This window comes from Ursus arctos, unplaced genomic scaffold (genome assembly GCF_023065955.2).
Source record: "Ursus arctos isolate Adak ecotype North America unplaced genomic scaffold, UrsArc2.0 scaffold_7, whole genome shotgun sequence".
NCBI classification, from domain to species: domain Eukaryota; kingdom Metazoa; phylum Chordata; class Mammalia; order Carnivora; family Ursidae; genus Ursus; species Ursus arctos.
The window spans coordinates 40,372,158-40,389,071 of record NW_026623089.1 but is presented as its reverse complement, the minus strand read 5'-3'; the positions used below and the strand labels follow the sequence as shown (position 1 = coordinate 40,389,071).

The 16,914-nt window shown below is 55.0% G+C and overlaps 1 protein-coding gene and 1 non-coding gene across 2 annotated transcripts; one reads left to right on the top strand and one right to left on the bottom strand.

Annotated features, from left to right (window-relative positions):
* The first annotated feature begins 3,212 nt into the window (after positions 1-3,212).
* Positions 3,213-3,316, top strand: LOC113243191 (U6 spliceosomal RNA). Its single transcript, XR_003312096.1, has one exon. It is a non-coding gene; the product is annotated as a U6 spliceosomal RNA (small nuclear RNA).
* A 2,202-nt stretch (positions 3,317-5,518) lies between these two features.
* Positions 5,519-14,689, bottom strand: RBP3 (retinol binding protein 3). The gene is made up of 4 exons (XM_026481508.3): positions 11,642-14,689; positions 9,214-9,404; positions 7,350-7,492; positions 5,519-5,913 (listed from the first exon to the last, which is right to left on the bottom strand). The coding sequence occupies exons 1-4, from the start codon at positions 14,687-14,689 to the stop codon at positions 5,519-5,521; spliced, it is 3,777 nt and encodes a 1,258-aa protein (XP_026337293.2).
* Positions 14,690-16,914: the final 2,225 nt, after the last annotated feature.

Sequence of the window (16,914 nt, the reverse complement as noted above, 5' to 3'; positions counted from 1 at the left end):
TGAGTCAATGAACAGAAAGGCTTGGCTAATTTCTTGGAATAGGCGAGGGAAAACACCTTCTAGTGGCTGGACAATGGCAATGTGTATCTTAATCTCCCAAGCAGCAGCCATTCAGTTAAGATTTATGAGTCCCCAAAATGTGCTAATGAGACTAAAATAAGACATTCTGAATTCAGGTCCATTTTAGTTCTCAATTGTAACCAAGATCTTCTCTCCCCCCCCCCCGCCGGCTGGGATCCTGGATTTCAACTTCTGGCCAGTTCTTGAATCTTAGACCTTAAAGACAGGGTATCCTACTCAAATGACTCTATAATTAGATCACTGAATGTGAGTGAAGTCCACTGGGCTTAGGGAGGGGGAGGGAGGAGGAGGGAGGGTGGGTCTGACACCTAGAATTCCTGTGTCCTGGCTGAAGGAAGGAGTTTTAGTGCCAGGCTGAACACAGGCCTCAAGAAAGGCTAGAAATCGGTACTGTATGTGAAATTAGTGATTCAGTTGGTTTTTAAAAGCCGATGGCCGGAGTAGCATGGACTTAAGAAAGCACATTAGCGACGATGGTGATGGGGAGAGGGAGGAACGACCAGCTGGAGACCCCTGACTCTATTATGTATCTAGACTTGGAAGAGGCTGGGTGCTGGGCCCAGCCCTGCTAACCTTACACAAACCGCCCTATTATTCTGGGCACAAGAAGAGAACCTCCCACATCGGGGCTTAAACTCACCAGTTGTTCCAAGGTGAACCCTGCATTCCCCCTTTCTTGAAAGGTGCTGGCGCCCCCTGGAGGCAGCGAGCCTCCCCTGCAGGCCACTTCTCTTCAGACAGGGTTTTATAAACCCTGGTTAACTGCATAATTTTGTTTCTGTTTTTGTAGAAGTCATGAGAGAGGACTAAAAATCATATAGTAAGAGATAAATCCCATAGAAAAAATGTTTTATTTTTTAAAATAAATTATTCTCCAGTGTGTTTTAATTTGTGCCACTTCCTGGGAGAGAATTTCCAGAAACCAATTTTGAATGGAGGTTGGGGAGGCAGTACCTTCTGGGAGGGGGGTTGGGATTCCTTAAATTTAACATTTTCTTCCCTGGCTGTCTTACGTTTTCCTGGGGCAGGAGACAGGAAGCCAGTGGCCTCTGATACCCTTGCTATTCTAAGCTGCTTGGATTAGCAAGCTATTTTCACTGCCAGTTGCTCTCATCAGCAAGGCGGCAAGGAGGTCCTCGGGCCAGGTGGCTGCTAATCCTATGGCACCCAGGAGGTGCGAGATGCGTGTCCTCCAGTGGGGATCTCCTAGGCAGGCTTCTTTGCCCGCAAGTGATTGGGGTTGCATCCTTTTTTTCTGAGCTGTGTCCTCTCCTTGCATTAAAGGTGTGGATAATCAAGGCCCTCACTGACATGCAAACATGGCCATCGGCTGTGTGTTGGGCCATGTGGGCAGACGCAGAGACATAGCAAGCAGGAGGGTGAGATGGGAGAAGAGCTGGGCTCCTCCCCTCTGATGCTCCAGGGTGGTCCCTGGCTCCTGCTGGGCTGGGGGCTTCGGAGAAGTCTCCAGCAAGGATCCTGATGGTGAAGGTCCAGCCTGTCTGTGGCCTAGGGTTACCTCAGGAAAAGGGGAGGACAGGCTGGCCCAGCCCCCTCACTGCAAGTCAGTGGGTGCCTTGTGTGGGGGGGTCCTCAAGCAGGGGGACCTGAGAAGGTTGCATGGCAGAGCAGTGGCCCTGACTGCAGGCCGGGCCACAGAATGGGGGTAGGAGTCTGTGGTGGGAATATAAGAACCAAGCCAGGACCCCAAAACAAGGGAGGGGGAATGGCAGGTGGGCCCAGAGCAGAGTGCTATTAACTCAGACAACTCATCATCCTCGTGATTGTGTGGACACAGCAGGGTGGGGGTAGAGAGGAGGGAGTTTGGGTTAGCTCTCAGGTGTCTGCCCTAATTTCAGGAGGGAGGTGTGGCTGTGCACAAGATGGGGTCTTGGGGACAGGAGCAGGCCTTGGCCAGGCAAGGTGAAAGAAGGTAGAGGTGATGAGCTCATACTGGGACATCAAGAGCTCAAGGGGCCCATAGTCTTGGAGCAGAGGCTGCTAGGCGGCTGTGGGTCACCTGGCTCTGCCATCGGAAGAGAGGCTTGGTGGGATTTTGTTTTCCTTTTCCTTTTTTCCCAGTTTTCTGTCTCCAAGCAGGTAACAATGCAAGAAAACCAGCTCAGGAATATTGACACTTTCTCTTTAGTCTGAACAGACCCCTTGGGTCTCCTTCTCCCACTTCAGGCCCTCTTTCCAGACCAGGCCCAGGGCCTCTTCATGATATGGTAGAAACATCAGGGTCTTTGTAGCGAGACAGATGGGGGTTCCAAGCTCACCTGTCCCCTAGCCCAGCTGTACCAGACAGTACAGTTTGTTGTTTTTAAAAAAAAGTCTGTGGTTGATGGAAGCAGAAAAGGATATCTTGAGAGGAGCCTGGCCTGCACCCAGCATTGGATAGGCAGGCTGAGGGCTCGGGGTGGACAGTGGGCAGGAAAAATGAGCTACTCAGCAGGACCTCAGCCATGGTCCGGCAGGGGGACGGCCTCTGGAGGACGTTGCTGTCCCCCACGCTGAGCGGGGGCATGACTCTGCTGCTCTGCACACTAGGCATGTGGCCACTGCTGCTGCCCAGCTCCCACTTGCTTAAACATTCAACCTGCTTAAACATATGAAATATTCTGCACAGGGACCTCTGATTGGCCCAGGAAGGACCTCGTGCCCATACCCTGCTGGCCGGGGAGCTGGGAAAGTGAACTTCTGGTGTGTCCCGCTTGATGGTGGGGAAATGGTGTCAGATGACATTGACTGCACACTGGATTAGCTCATTTGGTCTTCATAGCCCTGAAGGTGCTACTTTGTCTCTCATTGTACAGATGAGAAAAACCGAGTCCCAGAGAGGTAAAGCAACTTGCCCAGGTTTGTGCAGCTGGGAAGTGGCTGGCCTGACCTTCCCCCGGGGCCAGGTTCAGGACGGAACTGGGCTCCCAAACACCTCGCTGCTCTTAGTGAGTCTGTTTCCCACAGGTTCAAATGGGGAGTTGGTCTCTGAACATTCAAAGGGGGTGCATGTGTTGAGTGGCCTAAAGGAGGACACATGTCCGTTGTGCTACCCATGTGCCCTGCTGTGAATTATTGAGCTTAACTGAGTGTCAGCTGACTCCTGCGGAAATGGTAAGAATGGTTGTCCAGTGCTCGTTTCGGCAGCGCATATACACAAATCACAGCGATACAGAGATTAGCATGGTCCCTGCGCAAGGATGACACACAAATTTGTGATGTGTTCCATTAAAAATAAATGGTTGTCCACGCACTGTGAGGCTCAGAAGAGAACTATGTATGTCAGTCACCCTGAGAGCTGCCCACCGCTTCCCCTATTTAAGACTCATGGAGATCTGTGCCATCGGCAGACCCCCAGCACCAGCCTGACACCTTAAACAAGATCAACTGTCAGTACATGTCAGTTGCGTAAATCAAGGAAATCCAGATGATATCAAAAATAAGCAATTACTAGTAATCACTAAGGTATGGTTGGTGACTCAAGATATAATTTGTTTTATTTATTTCATTTTTGGAATAATGACTGCTGCGTTTGAAAATTACGACCTATGTTGCTTATAAGGATTTAAGAAAAAGAGAAAAGTATAAAGAAAAAACGTTAAAATATTACCCCTGATTCTACCTCCTAGAGGAACCATTGTTTGGTTTAGGTGGTCCATCAGATAGCTGTGTGTGGGGAGGGGTGGGAAGGAGGAGGGAGGAGAGAGAACCCCTAGAATGTAAGCATGTAGGGGCGTCACACATGTACCTGGATGTTAATAGGTCTAATGAAGAAAAGGGTGAGATCCCAGCATCCGTGCTACTGCTAACATTCAGTCATGCACTTGATCTTAGTTGAATTTAGCAGAAGGAAGAAGAACTGGAAGGCCTTCCATTAGAGCTTTCCTATTTAGACAGGGTTGGTTCAAGGTTTTCCAGGTGGCGAAATCCCTAGATATTAGTGGTGACCCAGGGGCGTGCTCAGACTCCACAGCTCTCTGGAACCTGGGGAGGAAGCTGGTGAAGTCAAGGTTGTCTAGCGAAGTCAGCCCAGTGCCCTGGGGGACGTCGCCTGTGGCAGCTCCCAGGTGGACTCACCAGACAGCAAGGCCAGATGGCACCATGACTTCATCCTCACTCAGACATCTTGGAGACGGGGCTCTGAGAGCACTAACTGGCGGCTGTGAACGTCCCCACTATTCCAGCCTTATCCCCACCATGACTTTGGGCAGGATCCTGGAAGTCTCTCACTTTAGGGTCCCTGGTGATTTCCAGCAAAGTAAGGTTGCTTGGCTCCCAGGGCCAGACAGGGGCCTCATTCCTCCGTGTCATCCCTGAGCTCCCCATCTCCTCCTGGGGCTTGCTCGGTTCTGGAGGAGGTCTTAGGGTCTGCCAGCTTCTCACCTTGTTAGGAGTGGGCTTGGTTGACGGAGCCAGCACAGTGATTGGCTGTACTAGGCCAAGAAGGGCGGGCACCCAGTCCACCGCCCAGGGCCACTCTCCCCTCAGAGTTGCAACTCTGCATGTCCAAATGGTGCATGGCACTAGAGGTCACTTTTGGGTCCCTGGCAGAAGCTGGAGAACAAGGTCATGGGAGCAACATGTGAAGGGAAGAGAGACTTGCCGAATAGAATTGGATTGGGAGGATTCTAAGTGGAACTGGTCCTGTCTTCAAGCGTCTAAGGGCTGCCACCTGGAGGAAAACAGACTTGTGGCCAGACACTCATGTGTGGTCCTTGGGCACCAGGTGCTGTGCTAAGTGGCGGGCAGTAGGAGATGAGGATGGCCGTTGCCCCGGAGAAGCATGATGGGGACAGAAACAATCCCAGGGCAGGAGGGAGAGTGCTTTAATGGGGAAGATGCAGGTGCAGGGAGGGCAGAATGGGGACAATGTGCTGGGGAAGTGGGGGTCCCTGGCCTCTGGGCCTGCGCTGTCCCACATGGGATCCACCAGCTGCAGGTGGCCACCGAGTACGGGACGTGTGTGTGAGGAAGGGGATGTGCTCTAAGTGCAGACTACATACCAGATTTCAAAGGCTCCCTGCAAAAACATCTCATTCATAATAATTTTTTATGCTGCTGAAATGGTACTACTGGAGATATAGTCAGTTAAATAAATTACACTATGAAAATAAATTTCACCTATTTATTTTTACTACTAGAAAATGTCGCGTGGCGCATGTGCCCGTATCTGCTGCTCGCGTTGTGACTCTGTTGGACAGGGCTGCTCTAGGACCAGGGGTCGGCAATTAAGAAGCAGGGGTGGGGTGCCTCTGGACTTCACCTCCCCCAAAAAACTACTGTGGAGGGGGTTGCCTCTGAGGGGTGAGCTCCCTGTCCCTAGATGCTCAAACAGAGATGTTGGCAGTGGTGAAGAGACCACCGGATGAACTCCAAGGGTACCTCCAACTCTAATTCTACCGGAGCTCAGTGGGCCCCTTTGCTGCCCCTCAGGGCCTCAGGCAGGACCACGGGCTGGAGTGCCCTTGCCATGTGGCCCGGGGGTCCCGTCCACCCCGGGGCTCCGCCTCGCCCTCGGCAGAGTGTGCTGGAGCGTCTCCTTGGCTCTGGTGAGGGCTGCCTCAGCCGGGACGGCCACGTGGGGCACCACGCCCACCCCTTCCCAGGAGCTGCCATCCGTAGCCCCCACCGAACGGGCCGTGGGGATGGTGATGTAGAGATGGGTGTCATCTACGTGGTAGGTTTGCGGTGGCTGGCAGCCCCCACTGGTCACCTCCCCAATGACCAGTGCCCGGCCCAGCCTCTTCATGATGTAGGTAAATTCCTCCGCGGCGCCGGCCGTCAGGGCGCTGGTCAGAATGGCCACGTTCTTCTTGGAGCCGTAGCGTTCACCTGGAAGACAGAAGGTCCTTGAAGATGACGAGTCCGGTCAGCACCCTGGGGCACCTGCCTTCTCCATGCTGTCTGGACCCGCAAAGAGGAAGGCCTGGAATTTAGTTCTGTGGCCTTGTGTCCACATGCAAATCCTCCTTCCCGAGCCCCAGTTCTGCTTCTGTGAAATGGACACAAGAATGTGAGCCCAAGAAAAGGATGTGCTTCCTCTTCATGCGTAATGAGAATACCTAACCTGACCAGTCTCACTTTCCACTTGGGACTCCAGGAACAGACACACGTGTGACTTCACGGCCAACGACCCTCTAGGGCAGCGATCTCCAATAGGAGTGCAACGTGTGCCAGAATGTGAGCCTCAGTGTTGCTGCAGGTTTTCTAGGGGTCCCATTGAACAAGTAAAAAGAAACGGATGAAATGAATCCTAATAATGTTTTATTTAACTCAATATAGCTGGGAAATGTAATCAATAAAATTATTGAGATATTTTACATCCTTATTTTTCCATAAAAAGTCTTCCACATCTGGTGCGCACTTTCCACTTTCCCCATCTCTGCTCATATGAGCCCCGTTTCAATGCTCAGTGGCCACATGTGGCCTGCAGCTCCCAGGTTAGACACCACAATTCTAGGACCCCGTGATCTGCAGATTTGAATCTATTTGTACCTCTTGGTTTTGAACGTCTGTTTGAATTTATAATTCACCTGGTTCTAATTTTTATTTACATTTTGCAATATGTTTGAATGTATGTCTTGAAGCTCTGCTCAAAGCCTCGTATGATAAGGAAGCGTACAAGTGCTAATTGTGGGGTGACTTTCTGGTCATATGCACCCCCCACCGTTGGTCCCCCAGCCCCTTTTCGGATGGGAGTGTAGGTTCCTTGGTTTGTCGTGCTGAGCAAGCGAGTCGGAGTGAGTCTGTCACCCACAATGGGGCTGTGAGAGCCCTGGGCCTGCACTTGCCCCTCTGACCGCTGCTCTGGGCCCAGAGCCATGAACTTTCTTCAAGCAAGTATGCTGAGCTGCTGCTGGGAGCTCAGGCAGGATGGGCGCTAGACACCCTGTGGGATTTGGCGAGGGGTAGGGAGATCCTTCTAGTTCTGCATTTGTCTTGTAGGCTGATGGTTTAGTGGCGAGAATGGAGGGCATTTTGGTTTTAGACAGGCCAGTGTTCAAATTCTGGCTCTTTCACTTACTAGTTGGGTGATGTTAGATATGATACTCAACCTAGTTAAGATTCATTTTTCTCCTCTAGAAATTAAGTACAATAGTAGCATTTTGCAGGGATTAAGGATCACATGTAATAGCACACGGCATAGGACAGGGGCTTTGTATTCCCATTTACTATTACTTTTCCCTGAACCCAAGCTATCTTTCCTTTCCCCAATTTTCAAGAAGCTTCTAGAATGAGAACAGGAAAGGGAAGGCTTTTACACACACCTGCGAGCCGGGAGTGGGTCCAGAGTTCACTGACAGAGTCATTAGGCCGGCTGTAGATTTTGTCCAACAGAATTGGAGGGCCTTCATCGAAGAAGTAGGAGCACAGGGCAGAGATGGAGGAGGTAGGGCCGCCAATGTTGAACCTGAGGGAAGGGAAGTAGGAGCCATTGTGGGGGAGTTCACAGGGGCCCTCAGCTCCCCTCTGGGAGCCTGGGAACTTTGCCCTGAGGAGGACACCAATTCCAGGCAGCCTCAGTGTCCCATCCTAGTGCCCCATCTTCCTCCTGCAGAATTCCTTGGTTGGCATTTCCCAGCGTACAAGTCTCTTGAGAACAAGAGACTTTGTGGTCAAATTTGTGTAGAAAATATTGAATGCCATACCTGCCCCTTCTGATCACATATTAACACATTATGTGATACATATTGTATAAATTACATTAAAGGCTCTGACAAGTCCTGCAGTCATGAAATTGTTGATAAATTTTCCCCATTTACCATGGACTGCCCTCCTGTACCCCTGCTGCCTGTGAGGACACTGCCTTCCCCAGCTGCATTCTTCGTAATTCCACAAAACCTACTGGACATTTTTGTTGGGGTGTTCTCATGGGGCACTTAGTGTAGCAGAGTGCTCAGAATTGTGGAACTACATTGGGTGGGGTTGGGGGGGAGCGGAGGGGAGAGCCTGCGCCTGTCCTAGGACATGCCCAGCTGGGTGAACTCCTTGGGCCCCTATCTCCTTATTTGTGAACAATAAGTGTGGGCTGGTGATATGTGAAGAGTCTCTTCTGGTTGATGGTCTAGGATGGCCTGACTGGGTTTAGGGCCTGTGACCTCAGCGTCTGAACCTCCTCAAACCTCTGGTTGGAAGGGTCTTTAAGCAAAGCACAGCTATAGGCTGAGCCACTTCCTCTTTTACAAGTGTGGCCACACAGTTAAGCAGAAAGGGACTTGGCATAAGCATCATCTGCATGTTCGGTAAGTGTTTGAAGGATAAAATCTTCAGGGGTAAGACAGGAGCCCTCAAGCACAAGTTGTGGGGACACACACACACACACACACACACACACGACACACACACCTAGAGCCCTGGGAGATGTTTTTTCTTCCAGGGAGAACAAGCCTCTGAGATCCGGAGCCCCCTAGTGACGACCTAGAACCACAGCTGAGCTGTCGGCCATGACTTGGCTAATTCTGGCAGCTTCTCTCCTGCAGCTGGAGGTGCCTCCTGGGGGAGCAGCCTGCCTCTCCCTGTGCCCACAGAGGGTGCCCAGGGGAATCACGGAGGCCTGGGCCTGGTCGCTGCAAGCGAGAGGGTGATCTCCTATCCCCTCCAGGAGGGAGGTCTCTAGCTGAAAGCATCCCTCCAACAGTCATTTTGTGATGCACAGAATTCTTTTTGCAACAATAGCGGCTAATCTGCAAATTCTCTCTGGGACCTGGCTTTCTAAGTCTCATGACCAGAGTGGTCATGGCATGATTTTGTATGACATGAGAGGCACAATTGCAGGTGTTGGCCTAGCTGTCCCAAACATGATTGATCGTCAGAATCACCTGGGATGATGCCTTTCAAGTACACAGATGACAAGGCCTCACCCCTGGAGCTCTGCATTCTGTAGGGTGGCGTTGGGGCCCGGGAATCTGTTCTTCATGTCTCCCTTTCCCTCTCTCTCCACTGAATCCTATGACCAGGCAAGTTTGGGAGCCAAAGAGTAGCCCAGTGATTCTCAGCCTGGAATGAACATTGGGATCATCCGAGGACCTTAAAAAGTCCACCAGTGCTAGGGCTCCCTGTGACCGATGAATCCAGAACCCCCAGGGCCAGAGACCTCTGCCCACCCCTCCCCTCTCTCCCGGGACCACTGACCTCATGTCGATGATCATGGCGTCCGTGTGCACGATCTTCTTCCAGACGTGCTCCACCAGCAGCTCTGACACCTGGGTGAGCAGCTCACAGTCCCCAAACATGTCAAACCTCAGGTAGCCGAGGTTGTCCTCAAACACATTAGTATGAAAGGAGAACTTGATCAGGTCCTCAAAGACTTCAGGGGAAGGAATCTGAAAGATTGGGCGGGTAGTCCAGCTCAGTGTCAGCAAAGGAGCAGATCTGATGTCTCAAGCAAGGGGGCACCATAGTTTCCCTTTGTACATGAGAGATACTGAGGGATAGGAGGGGACTAACATATCTGAAGGAGGTAGCAGGTGCCAGGACCTTTTACAGTAGAGCATCTAGGAGCTTATGTGGTTGGTGGGCCTGGGGTGTGGACCCAAGTTTGCTAGGATGTGGTTGGCAGACTCCTTACAGAGAACATTCACGTGTGCCAACCCCGCACCATGGGCCATGGTGTCCAGAGCTGCAAGGCCCAGGTGTGGTCTCCACTCTGACTCCTCTCCCTCTCTCCCCACTGACCTCACCAGACCTTCCTGATGTCTCTGAGCCCATCTTCCTCTCCTTCCCTGGGGCAGGGAGGGAAGACATTAGCTAGGTACTGGGTCTCTAAGTCTTTAGCAGGGGTTTGGCCCTGTGCTGAGCACATTGCAGCCCTTACCATCACCCTCAGGGCACCCTTTAGCATCCCCGTCCTTTCAATGAGGGAACTGAAGCACAGAGTGATTAAGTAACTTGCCCAAGGTCACACAGCCAGTAAGTGGTGGAGCCAGAAGCTGAATCCACATGTGACTCCAAACCATGAACCCTGGCTACCCTGGAAAGGAGTGAGTCCTTGATTTGGAATCTGGTGGCCCTGTGAGCCTAGCACAGTGCTGGCACATACAAGGCCCCCCCCCACATGCCTTGTGCCTCCTCTTCTCTCTGCAAGACTGCTAGAAGGATGCAGGCTCTGTGGGCTGGAATGAGAGCAAGCAGTGTGCAGGGCCACCTGCTTTGCCCTCAGTCACAAGCTCTTTGGCCATCGGCCACTCTCCTCTGCACCCCTCTGGGCTTCCATTTCCTTTTTTGAAAAATGGGGATGACAATTCTGCAGTAGATGCTTCTGGTGCCCTTAACCCTCCTCTGACTCTCGTTGCAGCTGGCCCTGGCTGCCAGGGCCTGCCTCCGGCACACCCTGTGCCTTTCCACCCTCTCCTTCAGGACCTTCTCCAAGCTGCCAACGAAGGACAGGAGCTGCCGGGTCCCATCTGCAGATGGACAGCTCTGGGAGGCATGCCCCACACTTGCTAGGGTCCCACTGGAATCTTCAGAAGCAACGGCCTCAGTAATGCACCCACCCGTCCCCACCCGTCCGCTTCCCTCCTTCCCTCCTTCCCACTCTCTCTGTTCCTTCACTCCGGCTTCAGAGACCGCCTCCCCCATGAACCACCTGCACCCAAGACCTGCTTTCCAGGGAACCGGAGACAAATGCTGTCCTGCCTACTCGTGACGAGGCAGTGAAATGATGGATGAGAAACCAGGGGGAGAGATGTTGTAAATGCTGCTTTTGATGAAGCTCCTGGCTGATGGGAGTGCTTGGTGAACCCTTGGCTTCTCTGGGCCACGGGTCTCGAGAACATTTTCCTCAACCTCCCAGCAGCAGAATTCCTCAACTGTGATTTACCTTTGCAGTGTTTCCCCAAAGGTCACTGCTGGCTTCAAATAAACTGACCACAGTACCCTGCTCAGACTTTCCCAGCCAGCCGGCCCTCAGATCTGAGTCCACTCCCACTGAGTGAGCTTCTTCCGGATGCAGGGGAGCTACAATGACATGTGCGGTGGGAGGGGAGGAGCAGGCAGGGGGGGCCTCACCACTGCCGTGGTTCTCTGGGCTGTGCACTGGCACCCCCTCACCACGCCCCAGCCCGGGTCCGGGCTCCATGCTCTGAGGCAACCGTGAGGCCGAGACTTCTGCCTGCTTCTCTCTCCCCAACCCCTCAACTCATTCACACAAACTGCAGCCCCCTGAGGCGGGCAGGTGGGAGAATGAACACAAGCCCACGTTGCCAGAGGAGGGAACCGTCGTGACTTCTCGTGACCTGACCTTTTCCCAACCATTGACTATAAGAAGTGCTGCAAACATTGGCCTTCCACCCCGCTGAACTCCTTCTCTACCAGAGGTTTTCAAACTGAGCTCCTGTGGGTACCAGTGTTCTACGGAGGTGTTCAGGGACCTCATGGACGCGAGAAGGGAAAGGGATGACAGGAGGAGAGGAAGGAAAGGATGTGACTAGTGAGAACCTAAACACAGAAGCAAGTCTGGAGGCCACTGTCTTGCACCATGCACAGAGCCCAGGGTGGTGGGCAGACAAGTGGTCGGCTCATTTCTGGGACAGCGCTAGGCTAAGTGTCCCTTGTATCTCACCTGCATGGGCACAATCCCAGGAATGCGGTCCTTGGCATCCTCGGGGATATGGGCTGTCTTCAGGTGTGGGTCTCCGGACAGCATCTGCAGATCAGCCCCCAGCATCTCAGCCAGGGCCCCTTCTGAGGTCACCCTGGAATAGCGGCTCTGCAGACGGCTCAGCTTGGCAGCCATCTTGGCTCCCAGTTCCGGGGAGGCATAGTTGTCGGCTACCAGTTTCCCGGTTGTCTGCAGCACGGTGGGCACCTTGGCGCGCAGGGCCACTATGTCCCGGGCCGTGGAGAGGGCCCCGCTCATGGGCACGGTGATGTCCGGCTCCACCCCAGCCAGGTCCCAGGCCTCGCCTGTGCTGGCACTCAGGGCCATCTGCGTGGGCATGGAGGCGTATAAGGGGCTGCTGCCCACCTGGTAGATGCCCACAGAGAGTGCCCCTCCAGCTGTGGGCTCCCCAATGACTGTGGCCCGCTGCAGGTCCTGCATGGTGTGAGCGAAAGCCTCGGCCGCCGACCCGCTGATGTGGCTCAGCAGGATGTAGAGGTCCTTGTGGGGGCCGTAGCGTTGGCCGGCCACCTGGGGCAGGGTCCACACCTCCGTGACCCTCGAGGTGGCCCTGTCGAAGACAGAGTAGAGGTGCTGGCGGGGCTCTGCCTCAAAGAAGTAGGAGCAGAGCAGCGGCACAGCGGTGGAGTAGCTCCCGGGGTTGTACCGCAGGTCGACGACCAGCGCGGCCGTGTCCACCAGCCCCTGCCACACCAGCTGCACCAGCTGTGGCCCGATGGCCTTCACCGTCTCCAGCTCAGCCATGGCGTCGAAACGCAGGTAGCCCAGTCGGCCAGGCAGCACCTCTGTTTTAAACAGGGCTTCGATGAGGTAGGAGACCTCCTCTGGGGAGGGGACAATGGGGGGTGGCGGGGGTACCTCCTCGGCCACCATCTCACCAGGGCTGTGGAACACCAGCAGGCGGTGGTCCCCAGACATCTCCTGCAGGTCGGCCGTGAGCTGGGAGGCTAGTGACTCCAGGTCCACAGCTGTGCGGTAGGCCCCCTGGGCCAGCTTGGCTCGCAGCAGGGCACTGGTCTGCCCGACGACCTCTGGCCGCGCGTAGTGCGCCTCCACCAGGTGCCCCGTGCCCTCCACCAAGGCCTCCAGGCTGCGGTGGAATTCCAGCACCTCTTGGGCCCTGTCCAGGGCCTCCTCGGCCAGCACGATGGCATCGGGCACCACGCCACCCCCCAGCCAGCACTCGCCGTGGTTGTCGATGAAGGTGAGCACAGGCACTGTGAGCACCAGGTCCCCCTCGGGCGTCTGCAGCAGGGGCACCGTGCGGGTGTGCAGCAGGCTGCCCGCGGTGATCTCGCCCACCAGCGTGGCCCAGCCCAGCGACTGCATGAGGAAAGCCAGCTCCTCGGCGGCCGTGGCGGTGCGGTGGCTGGTAAGCAGGTACACTCCGCGCTGGGTGGGGTAGCGTTGGCCCAGCAGCTCCACGCGGCTGAAGTGCTCCTGTGTGACGTTGGTGCGGCGGTCATAGGTGGTGAAGAGGCGCACGGAGCCAGCGTCGGGGCCCCGGAAGTAAGAGAGCAGCAGGGGCACGGCAGAGGATGGCCCCCCAGGGTTCTGGCGCAGGTCCACGATGAGGTGCTCCGTGTCCCGCAGGGGCTCCCACACCTGGCGCATGATGTGCGGGCTCAGCACCTCCAGCACCGAGGCGTCGGCACAGCTGTCAAAGCGGAGGTAGCCCACGTTGCCTGGCAGCACGGACACCTGGAACATAGAGTCCACCAGGGCCCGCCGGGCAGCCTCATCCCCGGGCACTGTGGGGACCACCTCCGGAAGGTCGTCGTCTCCGATCTCGGGCTCAGCAGAGCTTTCCTTGGGCCTCACGGCCCGCACCAGGAGCCTGGGGTCCTCAGACGCAGTCTGTAGGCCAGCGTTGAGCTTCGTGACCAGGTCCTCCTGAGAGACCACCGCAGAGAAGTCCATGTTGGCCAGGTGGTGCAGCAGGGTGGGCACACGGTCCACCAGCGTGTAGTAGGCCTGCAGGGCCTCCTGCAGGCGCCGCACTATCCCTGGCAGGGCCCGGCGCAGAGTGAGGATGGCCAGGGCTTTCTCGAGGGCCTGCTCGGCTGGTGTCCCCACACAGGGCAGCACCCCGCTGCCCTCCCATGTCTGGCTGCCCCCTCCCAGGGGCCCTAGGGACCGGGACACGGGCACGGTGAGGAAGAAGTCGGACTGGCCTATCCTCAGTTTCTGGAGGTCCAGGGCACCCCCCACAGTCCGCTCACCCACCACGATGGCCCTGCGCATCTGTTTGAGGATGTAGGTGATGTCCTCAGCCACGCCCCCCGTGTGGCCGCTGGTGAGGACCACCACATCTTTGTCGGCACTGTACCTTTCTCCTTGGACCTGGGGCAGGGTCCAGATCTCAGTGGTCGTGTTGGAGGGGCGGTCGTAGATGGTATCCACGTGCAGGACCGTGTTCCCGGGGTGCAGGTAAGAGATGACGTAGGGGATGCCGGAAATGCGGCCCCCAGTGCAGTGCCGGAGGTCCAGTACCAAGGCGGAGGTGCCCATGAGCTTCCTCCAGACGCTGGCCACCAGGAAGCCCCCCAGCTTGCTCACCACCTCCTGGCCTGGGATGTCGTCCACACGCAGGTAGCCCACATTGCCCTCCAGAACCTCGTGGCGGATGCCCTTCTGCAACCGGGCAAGCAGTTCCTCTTGTGTGAGGTTGGTGAGTGCTGGGGCTTGCCGGGGAGCCTCGAGGGTGCTGGGCTCATATGAGATGACAAGGCGAGGGTCGTTCAAGGAGCTCTGCACCCCAGTGGTCAGCACATGGGCCAGAGTCTGAGGGTCTGAGATGGCGAGGATCTCACGACTCTTGGTGGCCTGCTCGATGGCTTCCTGCATCCCCATCAGGTTCTCTGGGAAGCAGTAGTTATCCAGGAGGACCTTGGCCATATCCAGCACCAGGCTTGGCTGGAACAAGTGCATGGGGCCGGCCAGGCCACAGAGCAGCGTGGACAAGATCAGGGCCCATTTTCTCGTCATGGGGATCCAGCAGGAGAGCTGACTCCTGCACAAAAGCTCCCTTGACTGTGCGTCAGGCCACGGCTCGGCCCTGTGTGGCCACCTTCCTCCCTCGTCCTTCTCAGCGGGCGGACAGAAGGTCTGGGGCTAAACTCGGGAGTTGGGGCGTGGCTTCCAGCTCCAGTAAGCCTTTAATCCTGTCTAATTCAAGCGCATCAGCCCTGGGGACCGGGGAGCAGGGGCCGAAGTGGTTTGACCCAGAAGGTACGTGGGATCTCGTCTTGCTGTGCCGCCTCTGTGTTTAGTAACCTGAATGACCACCATTTGAATTCCTGCCACATGCCAGGCACTGTGCTGCACGCTTCATAAGGTGACGGTTTTCACCAGAGCCTTGCAAGATAGAGCTATTAACCTGCTGTCAGTAGCATTTCCCCACCACACCGAGTGAGCCACGTCTCTGGAATTAGGTAGAAGTTATTGGAGGCCTGGCTCTGTGACTCTGTACTCTGTGGCCTAAGGGAAGTATCTTACTTGTTGTGTAGATTAAGCAAGAAACTATGTGTAAAGCATCTCATGGTTTTAGGCAAGAAGGGAGCATTCCATTACTGGTAAGTTCTCCGTGGTGGAAATGATCTCTGCTGTACGGCTGAAGAAATAGAGCTCAGTAGCTCACTGCAGCCCATCATCTTAGGTGGGGGGCAAGGGGATATTGAGAAGAAGTCTGAGGGGGGGCGCTGCAGTCAGCTCAGACAGTGCAGAGGCTGAGTCAGAGGCTGCCGTCCACTTCAGGGCTGGACGTTGATTTCTATGTCTTGCTAATGCATCCAGGGAATTGGAGTGGGCCCCCCCAACACCTTTTAAACAGTAAGAATACAATGTCTGGACCTCAGTGTGGTGTGTGGTGAGTGACTCGGTGTCCACCTTCCAGACACCACAGGATCAGTGAATCCAGGTCAGATGAGGTTGTCTCTGTGACCTAACAAGTGGCCATGCTCCCGGCTAAAGAAGACCCCTGCTGGTTGAGGGCTCGGTCCGTGGCCCGCTCTTTGCAGGGAGAACCCAGTTGTAGACCTTGGGTCTCTGTGGTCCCAGATCTCACAGGCATCCGGATCGTTCCCCCACCTGCACAGAGCACACAGGCCTGTGTCGGGTGAACAGCTCAGCTCTAAGGCTCCCTCCCAGCACCTGCTCCTTCACATGGAAGTGACACGCTTGCAGCTGACTTGCCACAGATCTCCAAGAATACCTGCCACAGAGCCTAGGGTCTAGAACCCCTGCTTTGTCTCCGCATCTCTCTGGGGGTGGCACTTACAGGTTTAACAGACAACCACAGCCAGAGTGCGCACGGCTGGAGAGCACGCTGGGAGAGCGGCCTGACTCCCCTCTTCTCGCTTTGCCCCATTAGCGGCAGCACACACTCCTCGGGTCATGCGGGCAGCAGGCCGGTGCACACGTGTGCCTCAGCAGGGGGCTGGGGAGCTGTTCCCAGGGACGGGGGGCTTCCCCAGCACCCTCGAGAACCACAATCCTCTCTCTGGAAACCATTATCTGAGGATGTTTACCAAGTGGTTTATGAAGGCCGAAGAGGTCAATTAGCTAAAACAAACATATTTTTAGCTCATTAGGATTTGTTTAATGCCCAAGTGACATATGGTCATATCAGTCCGCTGTTTGCAGCCAATGAGGTGAGCCCGATTTATTATAACAATAAGGCCTCCTTAGTCCCCACTGGGAAGACTGGGCCTTCCACTCTGCCTCTACTTGGGGAATCACATGTCAGAGACTGCCATCCTGGGCCTCTGAGGCCACTTCTCCGTCCTTGCTTGAGCTCAGGCAAAGCCCCCAGACCAGGAAGGGCAGAGGATAAAGATGACCAGGAAAAGTCCTTCTTCGGGGAAAGTGCTTCTTCTGGACTCTTCTTAAAATGCAGTCTATATGTGGAACGCAAGGAATAGCGGGGAGGACATTAGGAGAAGGAAGGGGAAAATGAAGGGGGTGGAAATCAGAGGGGGAGACGAACCGTGATTGACTATGGACTCTGGGAAACAATCTGAGGGTTTCAGAGGGGAGGGGGGGGTTGGGCTAGGCTGGTGATGGGCATTAAGGAGGGCACGTATCGCATGGAGCACTGGGTGTTACACCCACAAAATGAAGCATGGAACACTACATCAAAAACTAAGGATGTACTGTATGGTGACTAACATAACATAATATAAAAAAAAAATGCAGTCTCAGGATGGAATCCC

What these genes read in the sequence shown, in the direction of transcription:
- RBP3 (XM_026481508.3), bottom strand. Translation starts at nt 14,689, where the DNA reads ATGACGAGAAAATGGGCCCTGATCTTGTCCACGCTGCTCTGTGGCCTG. An exon ending in CTGGGATTGTGCCCATGCAG is followed by an intron (nt 9,405 to 11,641) that starts GTGAGATACAAG and finishes CCAATCTTTCAG; the next exon opens with ATTCCTTCCCCTGAAGTCTT. An exon ending in GCCATGATCATCGACATGAG is followed by an intron (nt 7,493 to 9,213) that starts GTCAGTGGTCCC and finishes CCCTTCCCTCAG; the next exon opens with GTTCAACATTGGCGGCCCTA.